The 19,293-nt window shown below is 42.5% G+C and overlaps 1 protein-coding gene across 2 annotated transcripts in view; it reads left to right on the top strand.

Moving 5' to 3' along the window:
* DDX60 (DExD/H-box helicase 60) overlaps positions 1-19,293 on the top strand; it is a 91,404-nt gene that overhangs the window by 10,615 nt on the left and 61,496 nt on the right. For both annotated transcript variants that reach the window (XM_028494282.1, XM_028494281.1), the window contains exons 2-10: positions 1,758-1,862; positions 2,042-2,111; positions 3,392-3,581; positions 5,157-5,498; positions 7,336-7,452; positions 8,354-8,515; positions 9,649-9,810; positions 17,121-17,262; positions 18,197-18,352. In XM_028494282.1, the coding sequence (XP_028350083.1) occupies positions 1,859-1,862; positions 2,042-2,111; positions 3,392-3,581; positions 5,157-5,498; positions 7,336-7,452; positions 8,354-8,515; positions 9,649-9,810; positions 17,121-17,262; positions 18,197-18,352 (1,345 nt within the window). In that variant the 5' untranslated portion in view covers positions 1,758-1,858. The remainder of the gene's footprint in view (positions 1-1,757; positions 1,863-2,041; positions 2,112-3,391; positions 3,582-5,156; positions 5,499-7,335; positions 7,453-8,353; positions 8,516-9,648; positions 9,811-17,120; positions 17,263-18,196; positions 18,353-19,293) is intronic.

Here is a 19,293-nt window from a genome sequence, read left to right on the forward strand (position 1 = left end):
TCCGCGGCATGTGGGATCTTCCTGGACCGGGGCACGGACCCGCGTCCCCTGCATCGGCAGGCGGATTCTCAACCACTGCGCCACCAGGGAAGCCCTGGAGGATTGTTTTTAAAGGACTTTTCTGTCCTTGAATCATGTTTGTTCATCTGGCTTCTTATTGTTTCTTTTCTTCCCCCTTAAATGTCTAGCGATTCTAATGTTTTATACATAGTCACTCGTGGTTATTATGATAGGTGGCTGGTTTTATTTTCCTTAGCATGTTTCTCCTTTACATGAGAGAGAACTGAGCATAATGACTGTGGATTCTGTGTGATGTTTAGGTGAGAACGAGTTAGGGGTAAAGTTTAACATGGAAAGCTTCCTGTAGGGTGTGTGAGGGTGGGGGAACGGCCGGGAGTCCCTTACCTGTCAGATGAAGGAGGCTTTATTCTGCCAACATAGCTGTTGTTGAAAACCTTCTCAGTATCCAGCATGCACTCATGTCCCATTAGTCGTTGTTAGTTAATTTCAAAACCTGTATTATCTCTTTCAGTTTATGTGCATTAGATTTTCAAATGAAGGTGTTAGGCCTTAATTTGTTTGGAGCTCACTGCTTAATACATGAACTATCAGGTATTCATTTTGTCCTAGGAGTACGATTAAAAAAAAAAAAAAGTCCTGAGACGTTAAGGGCACCGTGAACCTCTGGGATGCTGTGATTTAACCCATCTCATCTCATGTATCTGATACTGTCTTTCCTGATGCTGTGTCTCTCTGTACAAGCGACTTCCTCCACACTGGTGGCCTCACTTAACCATAATACTGAAATTACTCTCACACGGAGGTCTAGCCCAGACCTCGTGTTTGATCTCCAGACCTGTACATTTAATTACTTACAGGACATATCCCACAGTAAGTCGAACCCAGGCTGACCACAAATGAACTTAGGATCTTTCCCTGACGTTGGCCGCATCCCAAGGTCTCCAGCCCAGGGAGCAGCCTCGCCTTCCATCCGATTGCATCACGTAGAATCCTAAGGGGCTCCTCTTCTCTATCCGTAGCTGATCCATTACCTCATCACGTCAAACTCACCTTCTGAGTATCTAAGATTAACATGTGCCTCAAACTACTGTCCAGCTGGACTACACGCAGCTACTACCATTGCTCTAGAACAGTGGCTTTCTCTCCGCCTCACTAGTGGGGTCTTTGCTTCACCCCATCTATTCTCTGTGCTGGAGCCAGAGTCATCTTCCAAGATGCAAAGTCAATCACATTACTACCTGCTTAAAATCCATCAGTGAATTTTAGGATGACAAACATGGCGATCAGAGGCTCTGCATGAGTTTGTGTTTCTGCAGCCTTCTGCGCTCCAGCGCAGCTGGCTTCTTCTCAGGACCTAGAACCATCCACACACTTTCCTGCCGCAAGGCTTTTGCTCAGGTGTTCTGGGTTCTCTCTGCCTGCGGTGCTACCCACCCCACCCCTTTGTTTAATTAATTCTCATCTTATCCTTCAGAACTCAGCTCAAGCATTGCTTCTTTAGGGAAGTTTCCACTGACCTTTTGACTTTGTCACATTTGCAATGTTCCATTGTTTGTATGATGATCTGATTGATATTTATCTTTCCTGGTAAATTTTAAGTTTCATGTGAACTGACAGCGTTTTGACTTTTGTTCATTCTTGTATTCCCGGTGCCTGAAGTTTTGTTTAAGACATGGTAGTCCTTCAGTACTGTTTGTTGATGGAATAATTCCTTTCTAATTGTTCTTTCTTTGTAGGTCTGCCGTTTTCATTAGCATCTGCCACTTAGAGGTACCACAGTGAAGGATATTTGCTATATTTAATATTTTCCAGTTCAGGTTGGAGGCACGTGGCAAGAATGGGTAATTTTCCATTTAAAATATTTATAAATTGTAAAATAATGATTCTGCAAGCTACACAGATTTAATAGAATTAACTTTATGACTTGTTTTTTCTTTCTCAAGTAATTTGTAAATGATAGCTCTTTTAGAAAGGATTGATTGAAAATAATTCATTCTCTTTCTCTCTCTCTTTGTTTTAGGTTTAGAAAAGTACCTGATGCTTTTAGAGAAAATGTCACAGTTGATTTTGGATCAAATGGCAAAAGCTGAGTGAGTGTTGTAGTAATAAATCAAGAGATATAAACTTCTACATCTTATGCCCTGTGTATCGGATTGGCCTTAAAGTGATGATCTATCTTTCATCTGTCTATCATCCACCATCTCTCTATTATCTATCTATCTATCCATCCATCCTTCCATCTATCCATATATCTAATCTATTTATCATTTATCTTCGTATAAGTATTATAGTATTTTATATATCTATATGAGATTGTTGAACACAGAGCTTTTAGAGCTGTTTGATGGTCAGTGGAAACAGTCTTCTCTTGCTTTATTATCCGTGGCTGTCAATGGACCCATCGTTTTATGAAAGGATGAGATTTTTTTTTCCCCATATTTGAGAGCATTTATTCAATCTTCTTGAAATAATGCACAATTTCCATGTTTTTTTTAAAAACATCTTTATTGGAGTATAATTGCTTTACAATGGTGTGTTAGTTTCTGCTTTATAACAAAGTGAATCAACTATACATATATGTATATCCCCATATCCCCTCCTTCTTGCATCTCCCTCCCACCCTCCCTATCCCACCCCTCTAGGTGGTCACAAAGCACTGAGCTGATCTCCCTGTGCTATGCGGCTGCTTCCCACTAGCTATCTGTTTTACACTTGGTAGTGTATATATGTCCATGCCACTCTCTCACTTTGTCCCGCTTACCCGTCCCCCTCCCTATATTCTCAAGTCCATTCTCTAGTAGGTCTGTGCCTTTATTCCCGTCTCGCCCCTAGGTTCTTCATGACTTTTTTTTTTTTTTTTTTTTAGATTTCATCTATATGTGTTAGCATACGGTATTTGTTTTTCTCTTTCTGACTTACTTCACCCTGTATGACAGACTCTAGGTCCATCCGCCTCACTACAAATAACTCAATTTTGTTTCTTTTTATGGCTGAGTAATATTCCATTGCATGTATGTGCCACATCTTCTTTAGAAAGGGTGAGATTGATGAAGCAGGAAGGTCTATATTCAGATATAGGTGTTCAGTCCCTGAGTCCAGCACACATTTTGGCCTTAGATAGCGTGCTCTCTTTTTGAGCCTCAGTTTCCTTCCCTGTTGAGCGGAGGTGTTGCTGATTCTTCCTGTGAAGGGCACTCATGCATGCGATGTCTTTGGCAAGTCAGTGTAGAGAGCAACATGAAAGAATTACTCAGTAAATCAAGCTATTGATGATAATGATGATGAAGGTAATAATGATAATAAAGCTGCTGCCCTTTTGGGCCTGGTTTCGTCTTCGTGTAATTTTTCATTTTCACTGTTTGTATTTTAGTTATGACAGTCTGTTCAATGATTTTGTTGAGTCTGAGTTTTTTCTGATTGATGGAGACTCACTGCTGATGACGTACGTCTGTGAGAAATCCTTGCGGCCTGAACAGAGCCTGCACTTCTTCTACCTGGTTGAACACTACCTTGTGGACCTAATTGGTAAAGGAGGACAGTTTGCCATCGTTTTCTTCAAGGTAACCTGACAGTTGGGTTCTTTTCTATGATTTGAGAACTAAGAGTACAATGACATTGTTTTATAAGTAGTTTTTTTTCTTACTTCAAAGTGAAGTAGAGCTATAAAAATTCAGCAAATTTAAGGGAAGAACAGAAAAAAAAAGTGACCCATGATCCCAGTATTCAGAAATGACTACATTGCGGATTATTATTATTATTTTTATTGGGGTGTAGTTGTTTTACAATGTTGTGTTAGTTTCTGCTGTACAGCAAAGTGAAGTAGAGTTCTCTCTGCTATACAGTAGGTTCTCGTTAGTTATCTATTTTATACATACTAGTGTATATATATCAATCTCAATTTCCCAATTCTTCCCACTCCCCCCTTTCCCCCCTTGGTGTCCATACGTTTGTTTCTATTTCTTTGTCTCTATTTCTGTCTTGCAAACCGGTTCGTCTGTTCCATTTTTCTGGATTCCACATATGTGCGTTAACATCTGATATTTGTTTTTCTCTTTCTGACTTACTTTACTCTGTATGACAGTCTCTAGGTCCATCCTCGTCTCTACAGATGACCCAGTTCAAAAAGAAACATGCACTCCAGTGTTCATTGCAGCACTATTTACAATAGCCAGGTCAGCATGAATGTCCATCACAGACGAATAGAGAAAGAAGATGTGGTACATATATACAATGGAATATTATTCAGCCATAAAAAGGAATGAAATTGGGTCATTTGTAGAGGATTATTTTTTATATGCCCTCATGGAGCTTTCCTGTGAGGACACACAGGACCCTGGAGGAGGGGGAGCGGTGTCCTCGGAAGTGGCCGAGCTGATCTCCGGGTTCTAATCTCCCAGCTCCAAGTAGGTCCACCTCTGTCTTCAAAACAGTGGTTTGTTTGAGCCAGGAGGTGGATCATACTCACCAATGTTGCTTCGTTCTTATTTGCTCTGCAGTAAATACATCCAAGGGAAGATACTTGGTCTTCCTTTTTTTTGAATGTGCGTATAACGAATGAAATTTTAGCAGTTTCAAATACATGTATGTATCATACCACCATGTCCTCCTCATTCTATCCCTAAAGGTAACCAGTGTGTTATTCTTGGAGGTTTTGGTGCATGTCTATTCAGTTCTTTTGTGATCCATATTATCATTAGATATTTGAACATTGCTGACTGCCCGCAAGCAATGCACGAATTGTGGGCTTTTGATAAAAACTGGTGCTACTTCCGGATGACCTGGGACTGTCCCCACAGAGTGATCCACCCCAGCTTTCCCTGTGGATGATTGATAGCTACCATTTGCTTTTACATATTTTTCTTTCCTTTTTCTTTTTGAAGTGAGATTGGAGAGGAGAAGAATTAGAATGGGAAGGGAAAGTGTGAGTTAAAAGGGGACACGTGTATTTAAACCCAAATTGTGATTTGTGGCATGTATTTGCAAAATGACAGTCAAGGATCTAGGGTCTATGTTCTGACCATAAAACAGAATACAACTGTGTTGGAACCTATTCCTTTAATGACTTTCACGGTATGTGTTGAACAACAAAACTAGTAGACAGCTAAATGATGATTTCAAAATTGTCTACCCCACAGGATGCTGAGCATGCATACAACAACATCCCTGAATTTCTTCCTCTGAGAATGGCATTAATTCTCCACCTTCAGCATAATACCAACATTGATGTTCGAACAGACTTTTCTGGGTGCTTCTCACAAGAGTGGAAAACTTTCTTGGAAGACCGTTACCCATATTTTCTGATCGTTTCCGATGAAAGCTTGAGCCATCTACAAGTATACCTTTTCAACTTTTTAATCATTCAGTCCTGGGCAATGAAGGTCAATGCCGTGCTCTTCTCGGGCCAAGCATCCGATGTCCTTCGACTTTATGCGTACTTTATGCCGAGCAAGTACGAAAACCAGATGTTTTTCCAGAAGGTAGTTTGCACTTAAAAGACAAACTTTTAGAATTTCACGAAATTTTCTACATTACTTGACTCAGTTTTATTTCTACCTCTTTTATGGGAATTATCATAGGTTTAACAGAGAGGTATAGAAAAATAGAAATGATAATAATAAAACAAAAATGCAGTCATTTATTGGGCAGTTGTTGTCATAACAATAGTGCTTGGTACTTCCCATGAGTCATTTTATTTAACCTTCACAATGACCCTGTGAGGGAGGTGTTAGTGTTTTCTGTGTTTTGCAGATGATGAAATAGATACTTGAACAAATAATCTGCCCAATGTCAATTCCAAATCCAGTAATACAGCCTGGATTTGAAAAGAGGCAGCCTGACCCCAGCCCTTCTGTGCTTAAGTGTGGCATGGGGTTCCACCTCCACTTAGGAAGTCCAGACACATGTCCACATACTAGTGAAATGATGGTGAATATGGTAGCTTTTCATGAGAAAACAATGGGGAAAGTTGATGAAATAAAATTTTTAAAAAAATTTTAAAATGAGTTTGGCCGTACTGCATGGCACATAGGATCTTGGTTCCCCAACCAGGGATCCAGCCTGTGCCCCCTCATCGGAAGCATGGAGTCTTAATCACTGGACTGCCAGGAAGGTCCCTGAAATAAAATTATTTCTTAACATTAAATCATTAATAGAATTTTCAAACTATTTAGAATTTTAATCCTGTGATCTTATTATTTTGCTGTATTGGTATAATTGGTAATGACTGCATTGAACGTTTGGGAGTTCAAAAATGCTCACCAATTTTAGAAATAAATTTGGTTTCTGTCTAATTTTCACTACTTATAGTGAATTTAGAATGTGAAGACAATTCTATGTATCATCAAAATGATTTTTTGTGTCAGTTAACATTTTCACTTTTTTGAGTTTAGGGTCACACCCCTTGTGGCACTGGCGACATCTGGATGGTTGTCACAAAATTCAATAAGATAGTTTACTTTGCTTTTGTTAGAACTTTAGTCATTAAACTATTTCCAACTCTGGTTGCCTGCTGTGAGTAGGAACAGCCTTGTGTGTGTGTGTGTGTGTGTTTTTTAATTAAAAAAATTATTTTTTATAGTGACAAGAGGTCCTGTAATCCGTTCATTTCATTTTTTATTCTGTTAGAGCAATTTCTGAATCTGTGTTTGAAGAGTCCCTACAAACTTCCTTACCAGTCTTTCTTCAAGAAAAACATTTTTTAACGGAGGATTTTATTTCTGGTAAAATAATTTATTTCCTAGTTTATTGAACACTCACCTTAAAGAGGTGATTTCATTGATCAATTTGAGGACTATGTGAAATGTGTATAAAAATGCCGTGCATGTTGATAATGGCTGTTGCTGGATGATCATTACCTGGGGAAGGCGATTATGCTATTCTCTCTGTGTCTGTTTGAATTTTTTTCTAATAAAATCTAGTGCATTAAATGGGTAAATTGTTTCTTTTTGAGATATTGAAAATGTTCTAAAATTAGATTATGGCAATGGTTGCGCAACTCTGTAAATTTACCAAAAGCCATTGAATTGTACCCTTAAAGTGAGTGGATTTTGTGTCATGTTAATTATACCTTCATGAGGTTGTTAAAAAATAAAATGGACCTAGGCAAAAATTAATCTGGCGAAGACAGCATAGCGCTCTTTGGCGGGCTTTAAAAGCATTGTTGATGATCTGTAATTACATTAGTGTATTTTTTTTTTTTTTTTTACTTAGAAATATATTGTAACAATATTATCTTCAATATACGATTTTCTTTAGTTGGAAAGTAATGTGATATATTATTTATGATGATTTATGTGACTTGCCTTCCTTTTGCAGAATGAAAAGAACATTGAGAATGCTTATAAAACCCTGATTAAAGAATTGGAGGAATGTAGAGTTTTAGCATTAGGACATCTTTTTGGAAATTTAAAATGGAAAAATATGCTGGAAGAGGTACTGAAACTTTTAAAAAAACTTTTTATTTGAATGAATTGTTTAATTACTAAAAAAATGCAAACATAGTTCAGAATTCTCATATACCTCTGACCCAGCTTCCGCCCCCAGTGTTAACATCTGATGTAACCAAGGTACATTTGTCAAACCAGGAAATTAATATCACTATAATAATATTAACAGACAAACATATTAATAACAGACTTTAATACACCACTTTTTCCGATTATCAGAAAAATTATTCACAAATTTTATTTTTACTGGATGCCTAATATTTCTCTAATGCTGAACATTTAAATTGTTTGAAAATTGGCTTTAACAGATAACTTTGTGATGAACGTCTTGGAGCATGAATCTTGGTACACGTTTTGTATAACTTACCTAACTTACATACCTAGAACTTGCATAGTCAATCAGAAAGTATCAACATACATAATGATAATCATATGTATTGCCAAATAGCTTTGCAGTAACTCTGTGCCTTTGTATACTCTGATTTGCAAATATAAGAGAAATGACACGTCACATGATTTCCAGTGCTATTATCCTTAAAATATACTTTGCTAATTTGAAAGTAATAATATGCTATCTAATTGTCCTTTTCATTACTAAAATGGTTGAACACTTTTATTAATATTTGTGTTTTGTGAATTGTTTGCTCATCTCTTATTAAACGCTTAGATGTTTTATTGATTTACATATTTAAACTTGTAATAATTTCATTGAAATACTTATTGTTTTCCCATGTTGAATTTTGTTTCTTCCTTTAAACAGAAATGTTTACAGTTTTGTGTGGTCATATCTATTTTTCTCTTCTGTATGAGTTCTTCTAGTAAGATCACTTATGATTGAAAATATTTTTCTAAATATGACGATATTTTACAATTTCCTTCTGTGACAGGCATGTGAAACTATTTCTCTGCTTAAGCAACTGTGGCCGGAAGGATCTGACATTCGGCAAGTTCTTTGTGTTACTTCATGCTCCTTGTCTTTGAGTTTATACCATCACTTTTTAGAAAACAGATCGAAGACCACCGATGCTCAGAAAGCTAACATCCAGCAGGTATGATAAGTTTACCGTGAAACACCAGTGAAATTTTATTTATTTGATTTTACTGAAACATCTGTTGTGCTGTTAGATGGGTTGGTGTTCTACTCACAGATGTTTCCCTTAGTACATTTTTAGTCAAAGCTGTCCAACTCTCCAGAGGAAGATAAGAAAGTGGCCCTTGGTGAGAGTTTACCCCCTTATGATGTTCCGGGGTCTTACATGCCTTGTGCCGTTAAATCTTCATGACAGCAGTTTAAGGGAGGTGCTGTGATTCTTACTGAGGTTCAGAGAGTCCAGGGAACATTCGTCAAACCCAAGGATGAAATACAGTGTGGATTGAAACCAGGTCTGTCTGTCTTATCCAAGCTCCACTCTGTTCACTGCCTTGTGCAGGGACCTTCCTGCTGTCCTGGCTGGACAGACGCTAAAGCCACAACTTCTGTAGAGCTGACGGAGGCCATTGAGACTCTGTTGACTGGTGTGAGTTTGTTCTCCAACCAACTAGCCATCCCTGTGTGTCTGCACACGTGCACGTATGCACTCAGACATGGCTAGGCCTGCCATTTTAAATGATCACGAAAGTGATACTAAACCACTTGTCTCTCTGGGGCTTCTCATTGTTGGACCCCGTCTGGCCCTGTGGAGGCACACTGACTGAGCCTCACTCTGGTTCCAGTGACAGCCCTGCAAACGTTGTCCCATCAGGTTAAATATGCCCACTTCTTTACCCTATTTCCACTTGGGTACGTTTTCAGATTGTACCGGTTTCCTCACCCTGGTAGTTTTCCGTGAAACCTTAAAAATAGGACGGCTGGGAGAGAAGAGATTCTGCACGTGTGGCCCCGCCGTGCAGAATCCTGTGAGCTCCTGACTTCATGCGCTGCTGGGTCAGCTCATGTGAAGCTGGGCTCCACTAAGAACACAGGAAGTTGCTTTATGTAAACTGCTACTAAGCTGGCAGTTCCCTGTCCGTCTTACCCAACATGTGTGTTATGTGAAGAAAAGAACTTTTGCAAAAATGCAGAGTGAACAGCGTAAGAGCATGTGGTTCCTGCCCACGTGGTGCAGCTGCACCTTCTCTGAGGTGCCCAGGCATCGGGCGGTGGCCTGGCCACGGTCCTCTGACCCACCTTCTTTATTTGAAGCAGATGGAGAGCGACTGTCCCACCCTGGAGGGGGTGACAGACTGGTGTAGACTGCACTGTCTCAGCGTGGCCTTTCTCCTCCACTTACCTCTTTCCCAGAGAGCATGTACCAGATTCATCACTTCCCACTGGATTAAGGACATTCAGACTTTCTTAACAGTGGTACGTATACTCTTGATTAGTTTTTTTGTTTCAACTGTTAGATGTAGAAAAACCACAATGACCTTCAAAAACAGATTTGTATGGGAACAAGGGCAGCCCTTTGGCAGCTTTAAAGGTGTAAAGGCCTAAATAAGTCACTTCCCAGTTTCCACAACTCTGGGTGGTAAAAGCCAACAGCTTGGTGTGTCTTCAGCCTGAGGGGGTGTGTCATAGCTCCCCTTCTGGTCTATGTTAAGATCAGGATTTTGTGTCGTCAATTATAAGAGGTGTCTTCGGTCATGTTCTGTTCTTGAGCGCAGTTGAAGAAATCAGTGTAATAGTTGATTATCTTCATCCATTCTAGAGGACATTTAGAGGAAATTTGTAGACTTTAAAAAAATAGCAGAAGCAAAAGAAAATCTTACCCAGAGGCCCACCACTCAAGTCAGTTCGGGTAACTGTTAATATTTTGGTTTATTCTGTTTTAAACGCATAGACCTCTTTTCTGTTATTTGTTATTGTTTCCAACACTGGCATTATATATATATATATGTATATATAATTTTTTTCTTTTCACATATTTTTCTGTTTTCTTCCACACTCTTGGTTAGCTCATTTCGTAGTGGCTGCTGGTTGTTTTTTAATGCATGTCCCATGGCCTGACTACTCATCCCTCATTTTGGCATATTGAGAGGGCTTTGGTTGTACTATAAATGCTGCTGTTCTCCGGGTTCTGTGTGTGTAAGCTTTTGCCTTTAATGTGGGGACTCCATGCCCAGAAATGGGATTAGTGGATCAATTTAAATGGACATTTTTTAAGGATCTTGATATTTATAGTCAGAATGTTCAAGGAAAGTGTTTTAGAACCAATCAGTTAGGAAGCCAGTCCACAAATATTTATTTAATGCACGTGCGTCGTGTGGACCACAGGAAAAGAAGGTGTTCACCCACCCCGCCCAGCACTTTCACGGAGCTACATTTTGCAGGGAGACAGATAAGGAATTTTTAAAACTACTCCTGCGGCATAGAAACTGCAGGACGCTTTAGAATCTGATGCTAAAAAGACTGAACTCAGTCTGAAAAGGATGACTTCTCCTGAGAAACGAAGAGAAGTTAAGTAACCGCAGTCTGTGAGTAGGAGTTAGCAGGTTGCAGGGAGGCTGCACAGCAGATTCTAGGAGGTAAAGCGGCCTGTGTGATCGTGCTGAGGATGGCGTGAGCGAGTGTCACTGGACCAGAAAGAACACAGGAGAGGGACAAAGTGGAAGGGACGGGTCAGAGGCAGACCCCGTGGCCCCTTCAGGTGCTGTTAGGAGGGTGGAGACGTAACCTGGTGACAGGCACAGTGAGAGCTAGCTGGATGGTCTCTAGCAGGTCAGTGGCACTCGCCTTTCAAAGCAAGTATCTCAGGTGCAGTGCAGAGGGTGCATCAGGGAGGTGAAACGTGGACTCGGGAAGCCAGTTAGGTGACTGTCGCCTCCGTGCCTGTAAGTGGTGCTGAGGCTGGGGACAAGGACATGGGCAGAGGGCTGGACAGCAGTGGGCAGTCGATCATGATTTGAGGTGTGGAGTTGACAGGTTTAGTGAGTGAGCGGTGGGGGCAGGGAGGAGTCGGGGCACAGTCTTCTCTTGAGCCTCCGGGGGGCGGGGAGGGTGCCACGGTCCGCAGGACACTGGTGGAGGCCGCCGTGTGTTCAGTTTTGGAAAGGGTGCGTTGGAGGGTCCAAGGACGTGCCCAGAGGGAGGGACCAGGTGAGCTGTGTCAATACTGGTTCGGAGCTCAGCAGAGTGGGATTAGTTGGAGGTAAAGATTGGGAGTCATCGGCCCACGGATGTTCACGTAGCGGGTGAAATTATGTTGGGAGAGGGATGATAAGAGGGCCCGGGGCAGAGACCCGAGAAAGTCCAACCTGAAGTGGTCCCGCCTAGGCTGAGGTGCTGGGAAGGAGCTGCTGAAATGGACGGAGAGGAGAGAGGGGAACGGATGGTTCTGAGAGCCAGGGACCACGTCTCCAGATGTGGGCGTGGCTAATAGGGTCAGGTGTGTCGAGAGCTGTAGGGGTTTGAGGACTGAGCACAGTCCACTGGGTTCAAGGGCACAGGGCAAAGTCAGTGTCGGTGATTCAGAGGTGAGTGGGAGGGAAGACGTAACGGTGGAGAGAACTTTCTGCGTAAGAGGCTGAGACTAAGGGAAGGGCAAAGGGCAGAGCTGGCACCTGGGGCCACTGAGAGTGCTTTGCAGCACTATTCGCAACAGCCAAGATATAGAATCAACCTAGATGTCCATCGACAGAGGCATGGACAAAGAAGACGCGGCACGTATATACAGTGGAATATTACTCAGCCATAAAAAGGAACGAAATAATGTTATTTGCGGCAACATGGATGGACCTAGAGATGGTCATACTGAGCGAAGTAAGTCAGACAGAGAGAGACAAATACCATATGATATCACTTACATGTGGAATCTAAACAGATGATACAAGTGAACTTATTTACAAAACAGAAACTGACTCACAGACATAGAAGACAATCCTGTGGTTACCAGGGTGTGTAAGGGGGGAGGGATAAATTGGGAGATTGGGATTGACATACACACACTACTCTATATAAAATAGATAACTAATAAGGACCTCTGTGTAGCACAGAGAACTCTACCCAATACTCTGTAATGACGTATACAGGAAAAGAATCTAAAAAAGAGTGGGTATATGTATATGTATAACTGAATCACTTTGCTGTACACCTGAAACTAACACAACATAGTAAATTAACTGGACTCCAATATAAAATAAAAATTTTAAGAAGAGTGCTTTTAAAATGACAGATGGAGCATGTCTAAATGCTGATCATGGAAACTTAAGAGAGGATAGGATGAAAATACAGGGACAGTCAGGTGAGAAGGGAGGGGACGTGGAGGATGCCCTTTTATGGAGGGAGGGGTATGGCCGTTCTTACGGGAGAGAGTGAAGAAAGAATGGTACAGACTGGCCGTGACGGAGGTTGTAGGGTCTATTTACAGTTCCTGCTTGCTGGTGTGAATTTTCTCTGTGAAGTAGGGACAAAGTCGTGCGTTCAAAGTCATGGCGGGGAAGCAAGCCCGGAAGCTTACAGTGAAATACGTGGGAAATATTTACTGGAGGTGAGGAAGAGTAAGCTCTACTGAGAAAGCCATGCCACCCTGTCCTGCCTGGCACTTTGGAGGCTTCCCTTGACGAATTTGATAAAAGAATTAGAGTGGCACCCGTATGTGTTATCATACACTTTTCTGTGTCTGGTGGGTCTTAACCACATGGCCGCAGGCACAAGGAGGCCAGCTGACGGCATGATATGTACAGAAAGGAGCAAGAGCGTTTAGGCGGGGAGGACGCCCTTGGTGGATTTGTACCATTTTATGGAAAAGAAGACAGGAAAAGAGGTTTTCGTATCTTTGCAAGGGGGTGGTGCAAATGCTGGGCTAGGAAACAAAGCACCAGAGACAAGCTACGAGGACCCTATCGTGCAGGGAGAGAGCAGAGAGGCTGCTGACCTGGGGGGCCTGATGTGATCATTGAAGGAGTGTGATGGCCATTACACAGGGCTGGAAGGATGGGCCGGCGGAGGGCGTGAGGAACCCCCCTTCGGGGCTTGGCAGGCAGACAGACTGTCGTTCCCTGACCTGTCTCTCCCTCTCCTTTACTTCCCATCTTACTGTAAATGCCTGCCATTCTCTGCCTGAAGGTTTGATCTTCTGGGTCTGAAATGCTGGGGTGTAATGTCCCACCGACGGCAGGTGAGGGCTGGGTGCGGGAGACCCCAGCTTCCTTACACGTCGGGGCAGGTAACCCTGAAATGTGCTCTACGCTCTCAGAATTCCCCGGTGGAATTAAGCTCTGGTTGTCCACAGGGGTCGTGGGTTGGAAAACATGGTCCTTATTGGTTTTCTTTTCTTTCCCGTCTCACTTCTGCGTCCCCTGACGGGCGCCTCTGGTGAGCAGTCACAGATTAGTGCTTTTCCTTGAAGTTGAGGCTCGGGGTCTGCTTCACGGGGGAGCCCAAACCAAGGCAAGGACGGAGAGCAGGTCCTCGTGATGACAGTCTTGGGTATGTCGGGGAGAATGTGACCTGGGTCAGAGGGGTGGGGGGGGGGGTCACTGGATACAAGACGTTCAAGAAATGTCGATGGTATCGTCTTCTTGGAGGCTGAAGTTATCTGTGGTGCTGGTGAAACTGTGCGCCAGGCAGGAAAGTCATCGTTATTTGGGGACGTGGAGAGCTAGGAGCTTGGTGAGGAGGGGCTTCCAGATGGAGCAGACAGATGGAAGGCAGGCTTTGGGGCCGGGGTAGGAGGATGGATTGCAAGTGACGAGGACACCCCCTCTTCTCCATCCTGTGGTCAAGCCATGCATGGAGCCAGGTTGCTGGGGAGGTCCTTGTTCATTGGGAAAGGCCGCGATCTGCACTGTGGTCCCCGCTTCCTCACTTTAACATCCTCAGCAGACAGGTGTGTCAGAACCACACAAAAAGGAATTATTCAGGGCTTATTAGCCTTTTTGTTCTGGGGCCCCTATGGCTATCTGATGAATGCTATGGCCCCTTCCTCAGAATAATATAAATGCCTAAAATAAGATTCTTAGGGTTACAGGGAAATCAGTTATGGTGAAATACCGTTATCAAAATATTATAACTGTATCGTTTGTGAGATCCTAACACATGTGCTTCTTTGTTACTACGCTAGATAATCAGACAAATACCGTACTTTCAATGGATGGTGAGTGTCAACAGTATCTCGATATGTTTGCAGTGCTTCTAATGAAAACATCTGTGGTCCCTACTGGTGTCCAATCCCAGCTACTGCTTGGGAGTGACGGTATTTTGTCTGGGTTTGCAATGGAAGAAAATACAAATTTTGCCACAGGTTAGCAAAAATAAAAATGTAACTTTCTGACCCAAGTTTATGGACTCCCCGAATTCTATCAGGGGAAAAATGTCTGTGAAAACCTCTTTTCTGCACTCCCTCTCCCTCATAAGCCTGGCCTCCAGCTAGACTGGCAGGTGCCCTTACTTTGGGGATTGGAAAGACAAAAGCCAAATTCCTGGCTTTTAAAATAAAAATACAGTAAGTCCCCTACATACAAACCTTCACGTTTCGGACTTGCAAAGACGTGAACGTGTGTTCGCATGCCCGGTCACGTAAGTTAGTTCATGTGTCTGGCGTGCATTGTCCTGTGCATGGTTCCTCTACAGGTGGTTGTGCGTTTGTGCACTTCACCATCCTGTGTTTGTTTTTTTATGTATTCTTTGTGTGAAAAGTACTATAAACCTATGACAGTACGTACTATATAGCCGACTGTGTTAGTTGGGTACCTAGGCTAACTTTGTTGGACTTACGAACAAATTGGACTGACGAATGAGCTCTTGGAACAGAACTTGTTCGTGTGTAGGGGACTTGCTGTACATTGATCCACGTATAACACATATTATTGAAGAGAGAACTGTCTTCTTCTGCCCCCACCGTGCCTCCCTCCCCCTTCGCATAGAGTGTCCGTGAGTGAGGAGGGGACACCGCTGGAGAATAAGTGAAGGGTCCCCTGCGTGGCGTGGGTAGCATGATGGAGTCCGCCCTGAGGTTTCGGGCTCTGTGGCAGAGAGCCCCTGTTTGCAGCATGGAGACTGGGAGACGGTGGCCTCACCGGGAGACCTGGGGCCGCGTGTGCCAGAGGACGGGTCTAGAAAATGCAGTTGGGGTCCGGGCATGGAGGATGGGGATGTGGCCCCTGTGCTGCCAGGGGTGGGAGGGCATCTGAGGTCCTCAGGCCCCAGGGGAGTCCCTCTGGCTGATGAGGGGGCGGAGGTGGGCCTCTGGGCTTGAGGGTCCTCAGAAGGCAGGCGAGATGAGTGGGAGATGTCCTGGCAAGTCCCTCAGCATCTCAGGGCTGTTTTTGGTAGACGTGAGCTCCAGGGGACCCAGTGGAAGCCAGCCCGTGGCCAGTGAGCAGCCAGTCTCCATCCAAGGGGCTGGGTCTGTGGCCTGGGCAGAACACAGGAGAGTCCTGTCCACCTGGGGCCGCATCTTGAGCGGAGGGCACCCTCTTCCAACTGAGACGGGGCGACCCCTGTGTAAACGCCCCCATTGGAGTTTGGCTGGGGGGATGCAGCGCAGACCCTGGAGGGAATTGACCTGAGGGTGACTGAGAAGTGATGTGTTGGACTAGTTCTGCTGGTGGCGCATAGGCTGTATTTACCGTAGCAGCTGACGGAGGTGTCGGGTCAGCAACTGCAGTGCAGGTGCAGACAGGTCCGTCGATGCGTACCTGGGTCATATTTGTGAACACTCACAGCTGCTCTGACAGACGTGTTAAACGGTTTTGGGACGTGGTGGACACAGTATCATGGGGGCTACTGACTCTCGAGTGAAAGCATTTTCCTGTGTCCCAGGTCCCTCTGGGGAGCTTTGCTCTAGGCGTTTTTGGTTCCGTCAGGCAGAGGCAGACTGTGGCTAATTAAAAGGTTTATGAAGACTCTGTTCCTAGTTCCCATTTAATTCACTTTAGACATTTTTTTTTTGTTTTGCGGTACGCGGGCCTCTCACTGTCGCGGCCTCTCCTGTCGCGGAGCACAGGCTCCGGACGCGCAGGCTCAGCGGCCACGGCTCACGGGCCCAGCCGCTCCGCGGCACGTGGGGTCCTCCCGGACCGGGGCGCGAACCCGCGTCCCCTGCATCGGCAGGCGGACTCTCAACCACTGCGCCACCAGGGAAGCCCCAAGCTTCCGTTTTTTCCTCTCAGCCCAACTCCCCAAACTCTAATGCTGATTAAAGGGATGACCAAGTTTGTGCTCTGCGGTTGCTTGGGTCGCATCAGCCCTGCTCGGAGCTCGGTGCTGCCGCTGAAGACATTCTGCCTGTGACGGGTGAGAACACAGCTGCCCAGGAGTGTAGGTGGACGGGGATCTTTGCAAAGGATCCCCTAAACAATCAAATGCCCTTTTGACCTGAAAGTAACATTGGAAGCATTAAACCCTGAGGAAAGAACAGAGGCACATTTGAAAGCAGAAGTATTTCTGTAGTCCCGTACCTGTGGGAGAAAAGTTGTAAGAGTCAAGTACGGATTTCTGTGACTGGGAATAAGGACTCTGCTGAACCATTCTTGATCAGCCTGATTTTATTTTAACTTTAATCTTTCAAGGTGTGACGTATTCATTATCACCCAGCCTGGGAGGGCTCACATCCATAAGAATGGGAAGAGCCCAGCCCACTTGCCTTTCAGTTGGATTATTGAGATGTTTGAAGTATTCTAGGTTCGTGCTAATGTAAAAATTGTCACTAACTTGGTTTTTATTTCCAATTTCAGAAAAAGTGGTGTGAATACTTCATCCTAAGTAATATAGACGCTTTTGAATTTTGGAATCTGAATTTAACTCACCTTTCCGACTTAAGTGATGAGCTTTTATTGAAGAATATAGCATTTTACTATGAAAATGAAAGCGTTCAAGGTACCACCCTAGTATGTTATAATAATTACGCCTTTACCCAGAGATAAACATTATAAAGGATTTAAAGCTTCAAAATTATTTTCCTAAACTTGCAACATATAGCAGTCATTTTCTTTCAGATATTTATTTATGCATACTTAGTTGCAATCAGAGTGAATGTTGTATTTTAAAATATTTTTAACTTCATATTACTCCACAAGTATTTTTGGAAAAAATACATCTTTGGGAACTTGGCATTTCTAGATAATTTTAACAGGTGAGTTTTTCAGTTAAATATATGCAGAACATTTTTCAGAATATTTACTCTAATTAATGTAATCATGTACTACTATTAGATATTTAGGGAATTTTAAGTTTTGCCAAAGATAAAGCTGATTTATATATTTGTATATAATTAATTTTTCTTTCTTTGAATAATTTTATTAGAAGAAATCTTCTGCTGTTTATTCATAGTCAAAGAAAAATAAAAGACGTTTTAACAGAACTATAACTGATTGAGCATTATTGAAGCTTCTTTGACCTCTAAGAGTTGGTTCCTACATATTGCAAGTGCTAGAATGAGTTAGCTACAAATAAATTTAGCAATCCTCTATAAACTTTCTCATTTTTGAAAAATCATAGTTATATTCTGTTTTATTGATTATAAAGTTATGTGTGACATTTTTTATTACCTTGAAGAAGATATTCACCATCTGTTATTGTTAGTTAAGACAGTTATAATGTTAATAGTTATCAAATAGGGAAACAGGATAGACTTTAAAGTCTCCAGTCCCACAGTCAACACTAGGGACCGTTTGGCTCTAGGTTCAGTGTGGCACTCACAGAAAATTTCACTGTTTGACAAGTATTTCAGAGCTCTGTGAATTTAGTCAAAATGTGTGTTTCTGTGTATGTGTGAATGACTTTCAGTGTTTACTACTTTGAACTCATGTAGGGCTACATTTGAATTTGGGAAATGTCATTATGAAAGATTATGAACATCTCTGGGATACTGTATCAAAGTTGGTCACAAAGTTTGATGTTGGAAAGCCATTTCCTCTGAGAACAAAACAATTTCCTTTTCTTGAAAAGGATCCATCACCAATCAGAGGTAATAAATCTCTAAATTAATTTGAAATAAAAGCATTGTTCCTCTGAAAATGTTTTGAAAGCACCAGTAACTAAATGTTGCAAGTATAAATAATTTTCGGGTACTGTGCCTTTAAAATGACCTATACAGTCATATCCTTGGGGCGATAATACTTTGAGTATAATTTTGAACAGTGATGTTTTCCTTGTAACTAATGTTGTTGCCAATTTTTAAGAAAGCCAGATATATGTGACTTCCATTTCTATCAATCTGGAAGTGTAGATCAAGTGAAAAATCTCTTGTGCGTAATGATGGCAATGTTAGATAGGAGACACCAAACATCTTTTTACAAAATCGTAAGTAAGCTCAAAACAATAGGAGGGAAATTCCAGGAGCCAAACATGAAGGGAGAGACTGATCTCTGTGTCACTCTGAGAATTTCTAATTGTGGGTCTGCCCTCCTGAGAATCTGAGTTTCAGTGTACTCAGTCAGCAGAGTCAAGACAACTCTAAGCCGGAAAATAACCTTAAAGCGATCAAAGGAATCTGGCGTGTTCTCTGTAGAGGAACATTATCATATACCCTGGTTTTACAGGGCTTCTCTGCCACATACGAGTGCACATGCAAATTTATAAACAGCAGAGAAATAAGCCCCCAGACAAACAGTAAGCTGCAAAACTAGAACTCTTAAGTATTTCAGATTTTGTAATTATCAAAAGTAGAATATACTATATGTGTGTTTAAAAATGCTTGAAGAAATAAAGTATGAAATTTGAAACATGAAAAAATAACAAAATGAGAAAACATCTTTACATTTTAAAATAATCAAAGTTGTAGAAATGAAAAGACTGTCAATGGATAGGTTCAAAAGCTGATTGGGGGCTTCCCTGGTGGCGCAGTGGTTGAGAATCCGCCTGCCGATGCAGGGGACACGGGTTCGTGCCCCGGTCCGGGAAGATCCC

Source organism: Physeter macrocephalus, chromosome 9, assembly GCF_002837175.3.
Source record: "Physeter macrocephalus isolate SW-GA chromosome 9, ASM283717v5, whole genome shotgun sequence".
Lineage (NCBI taxonomy): Eukaryota > Metazoa > Chordata > Mammalia > Artiodactyla > Physeteridae > Physeter > Physeter macrocephalus.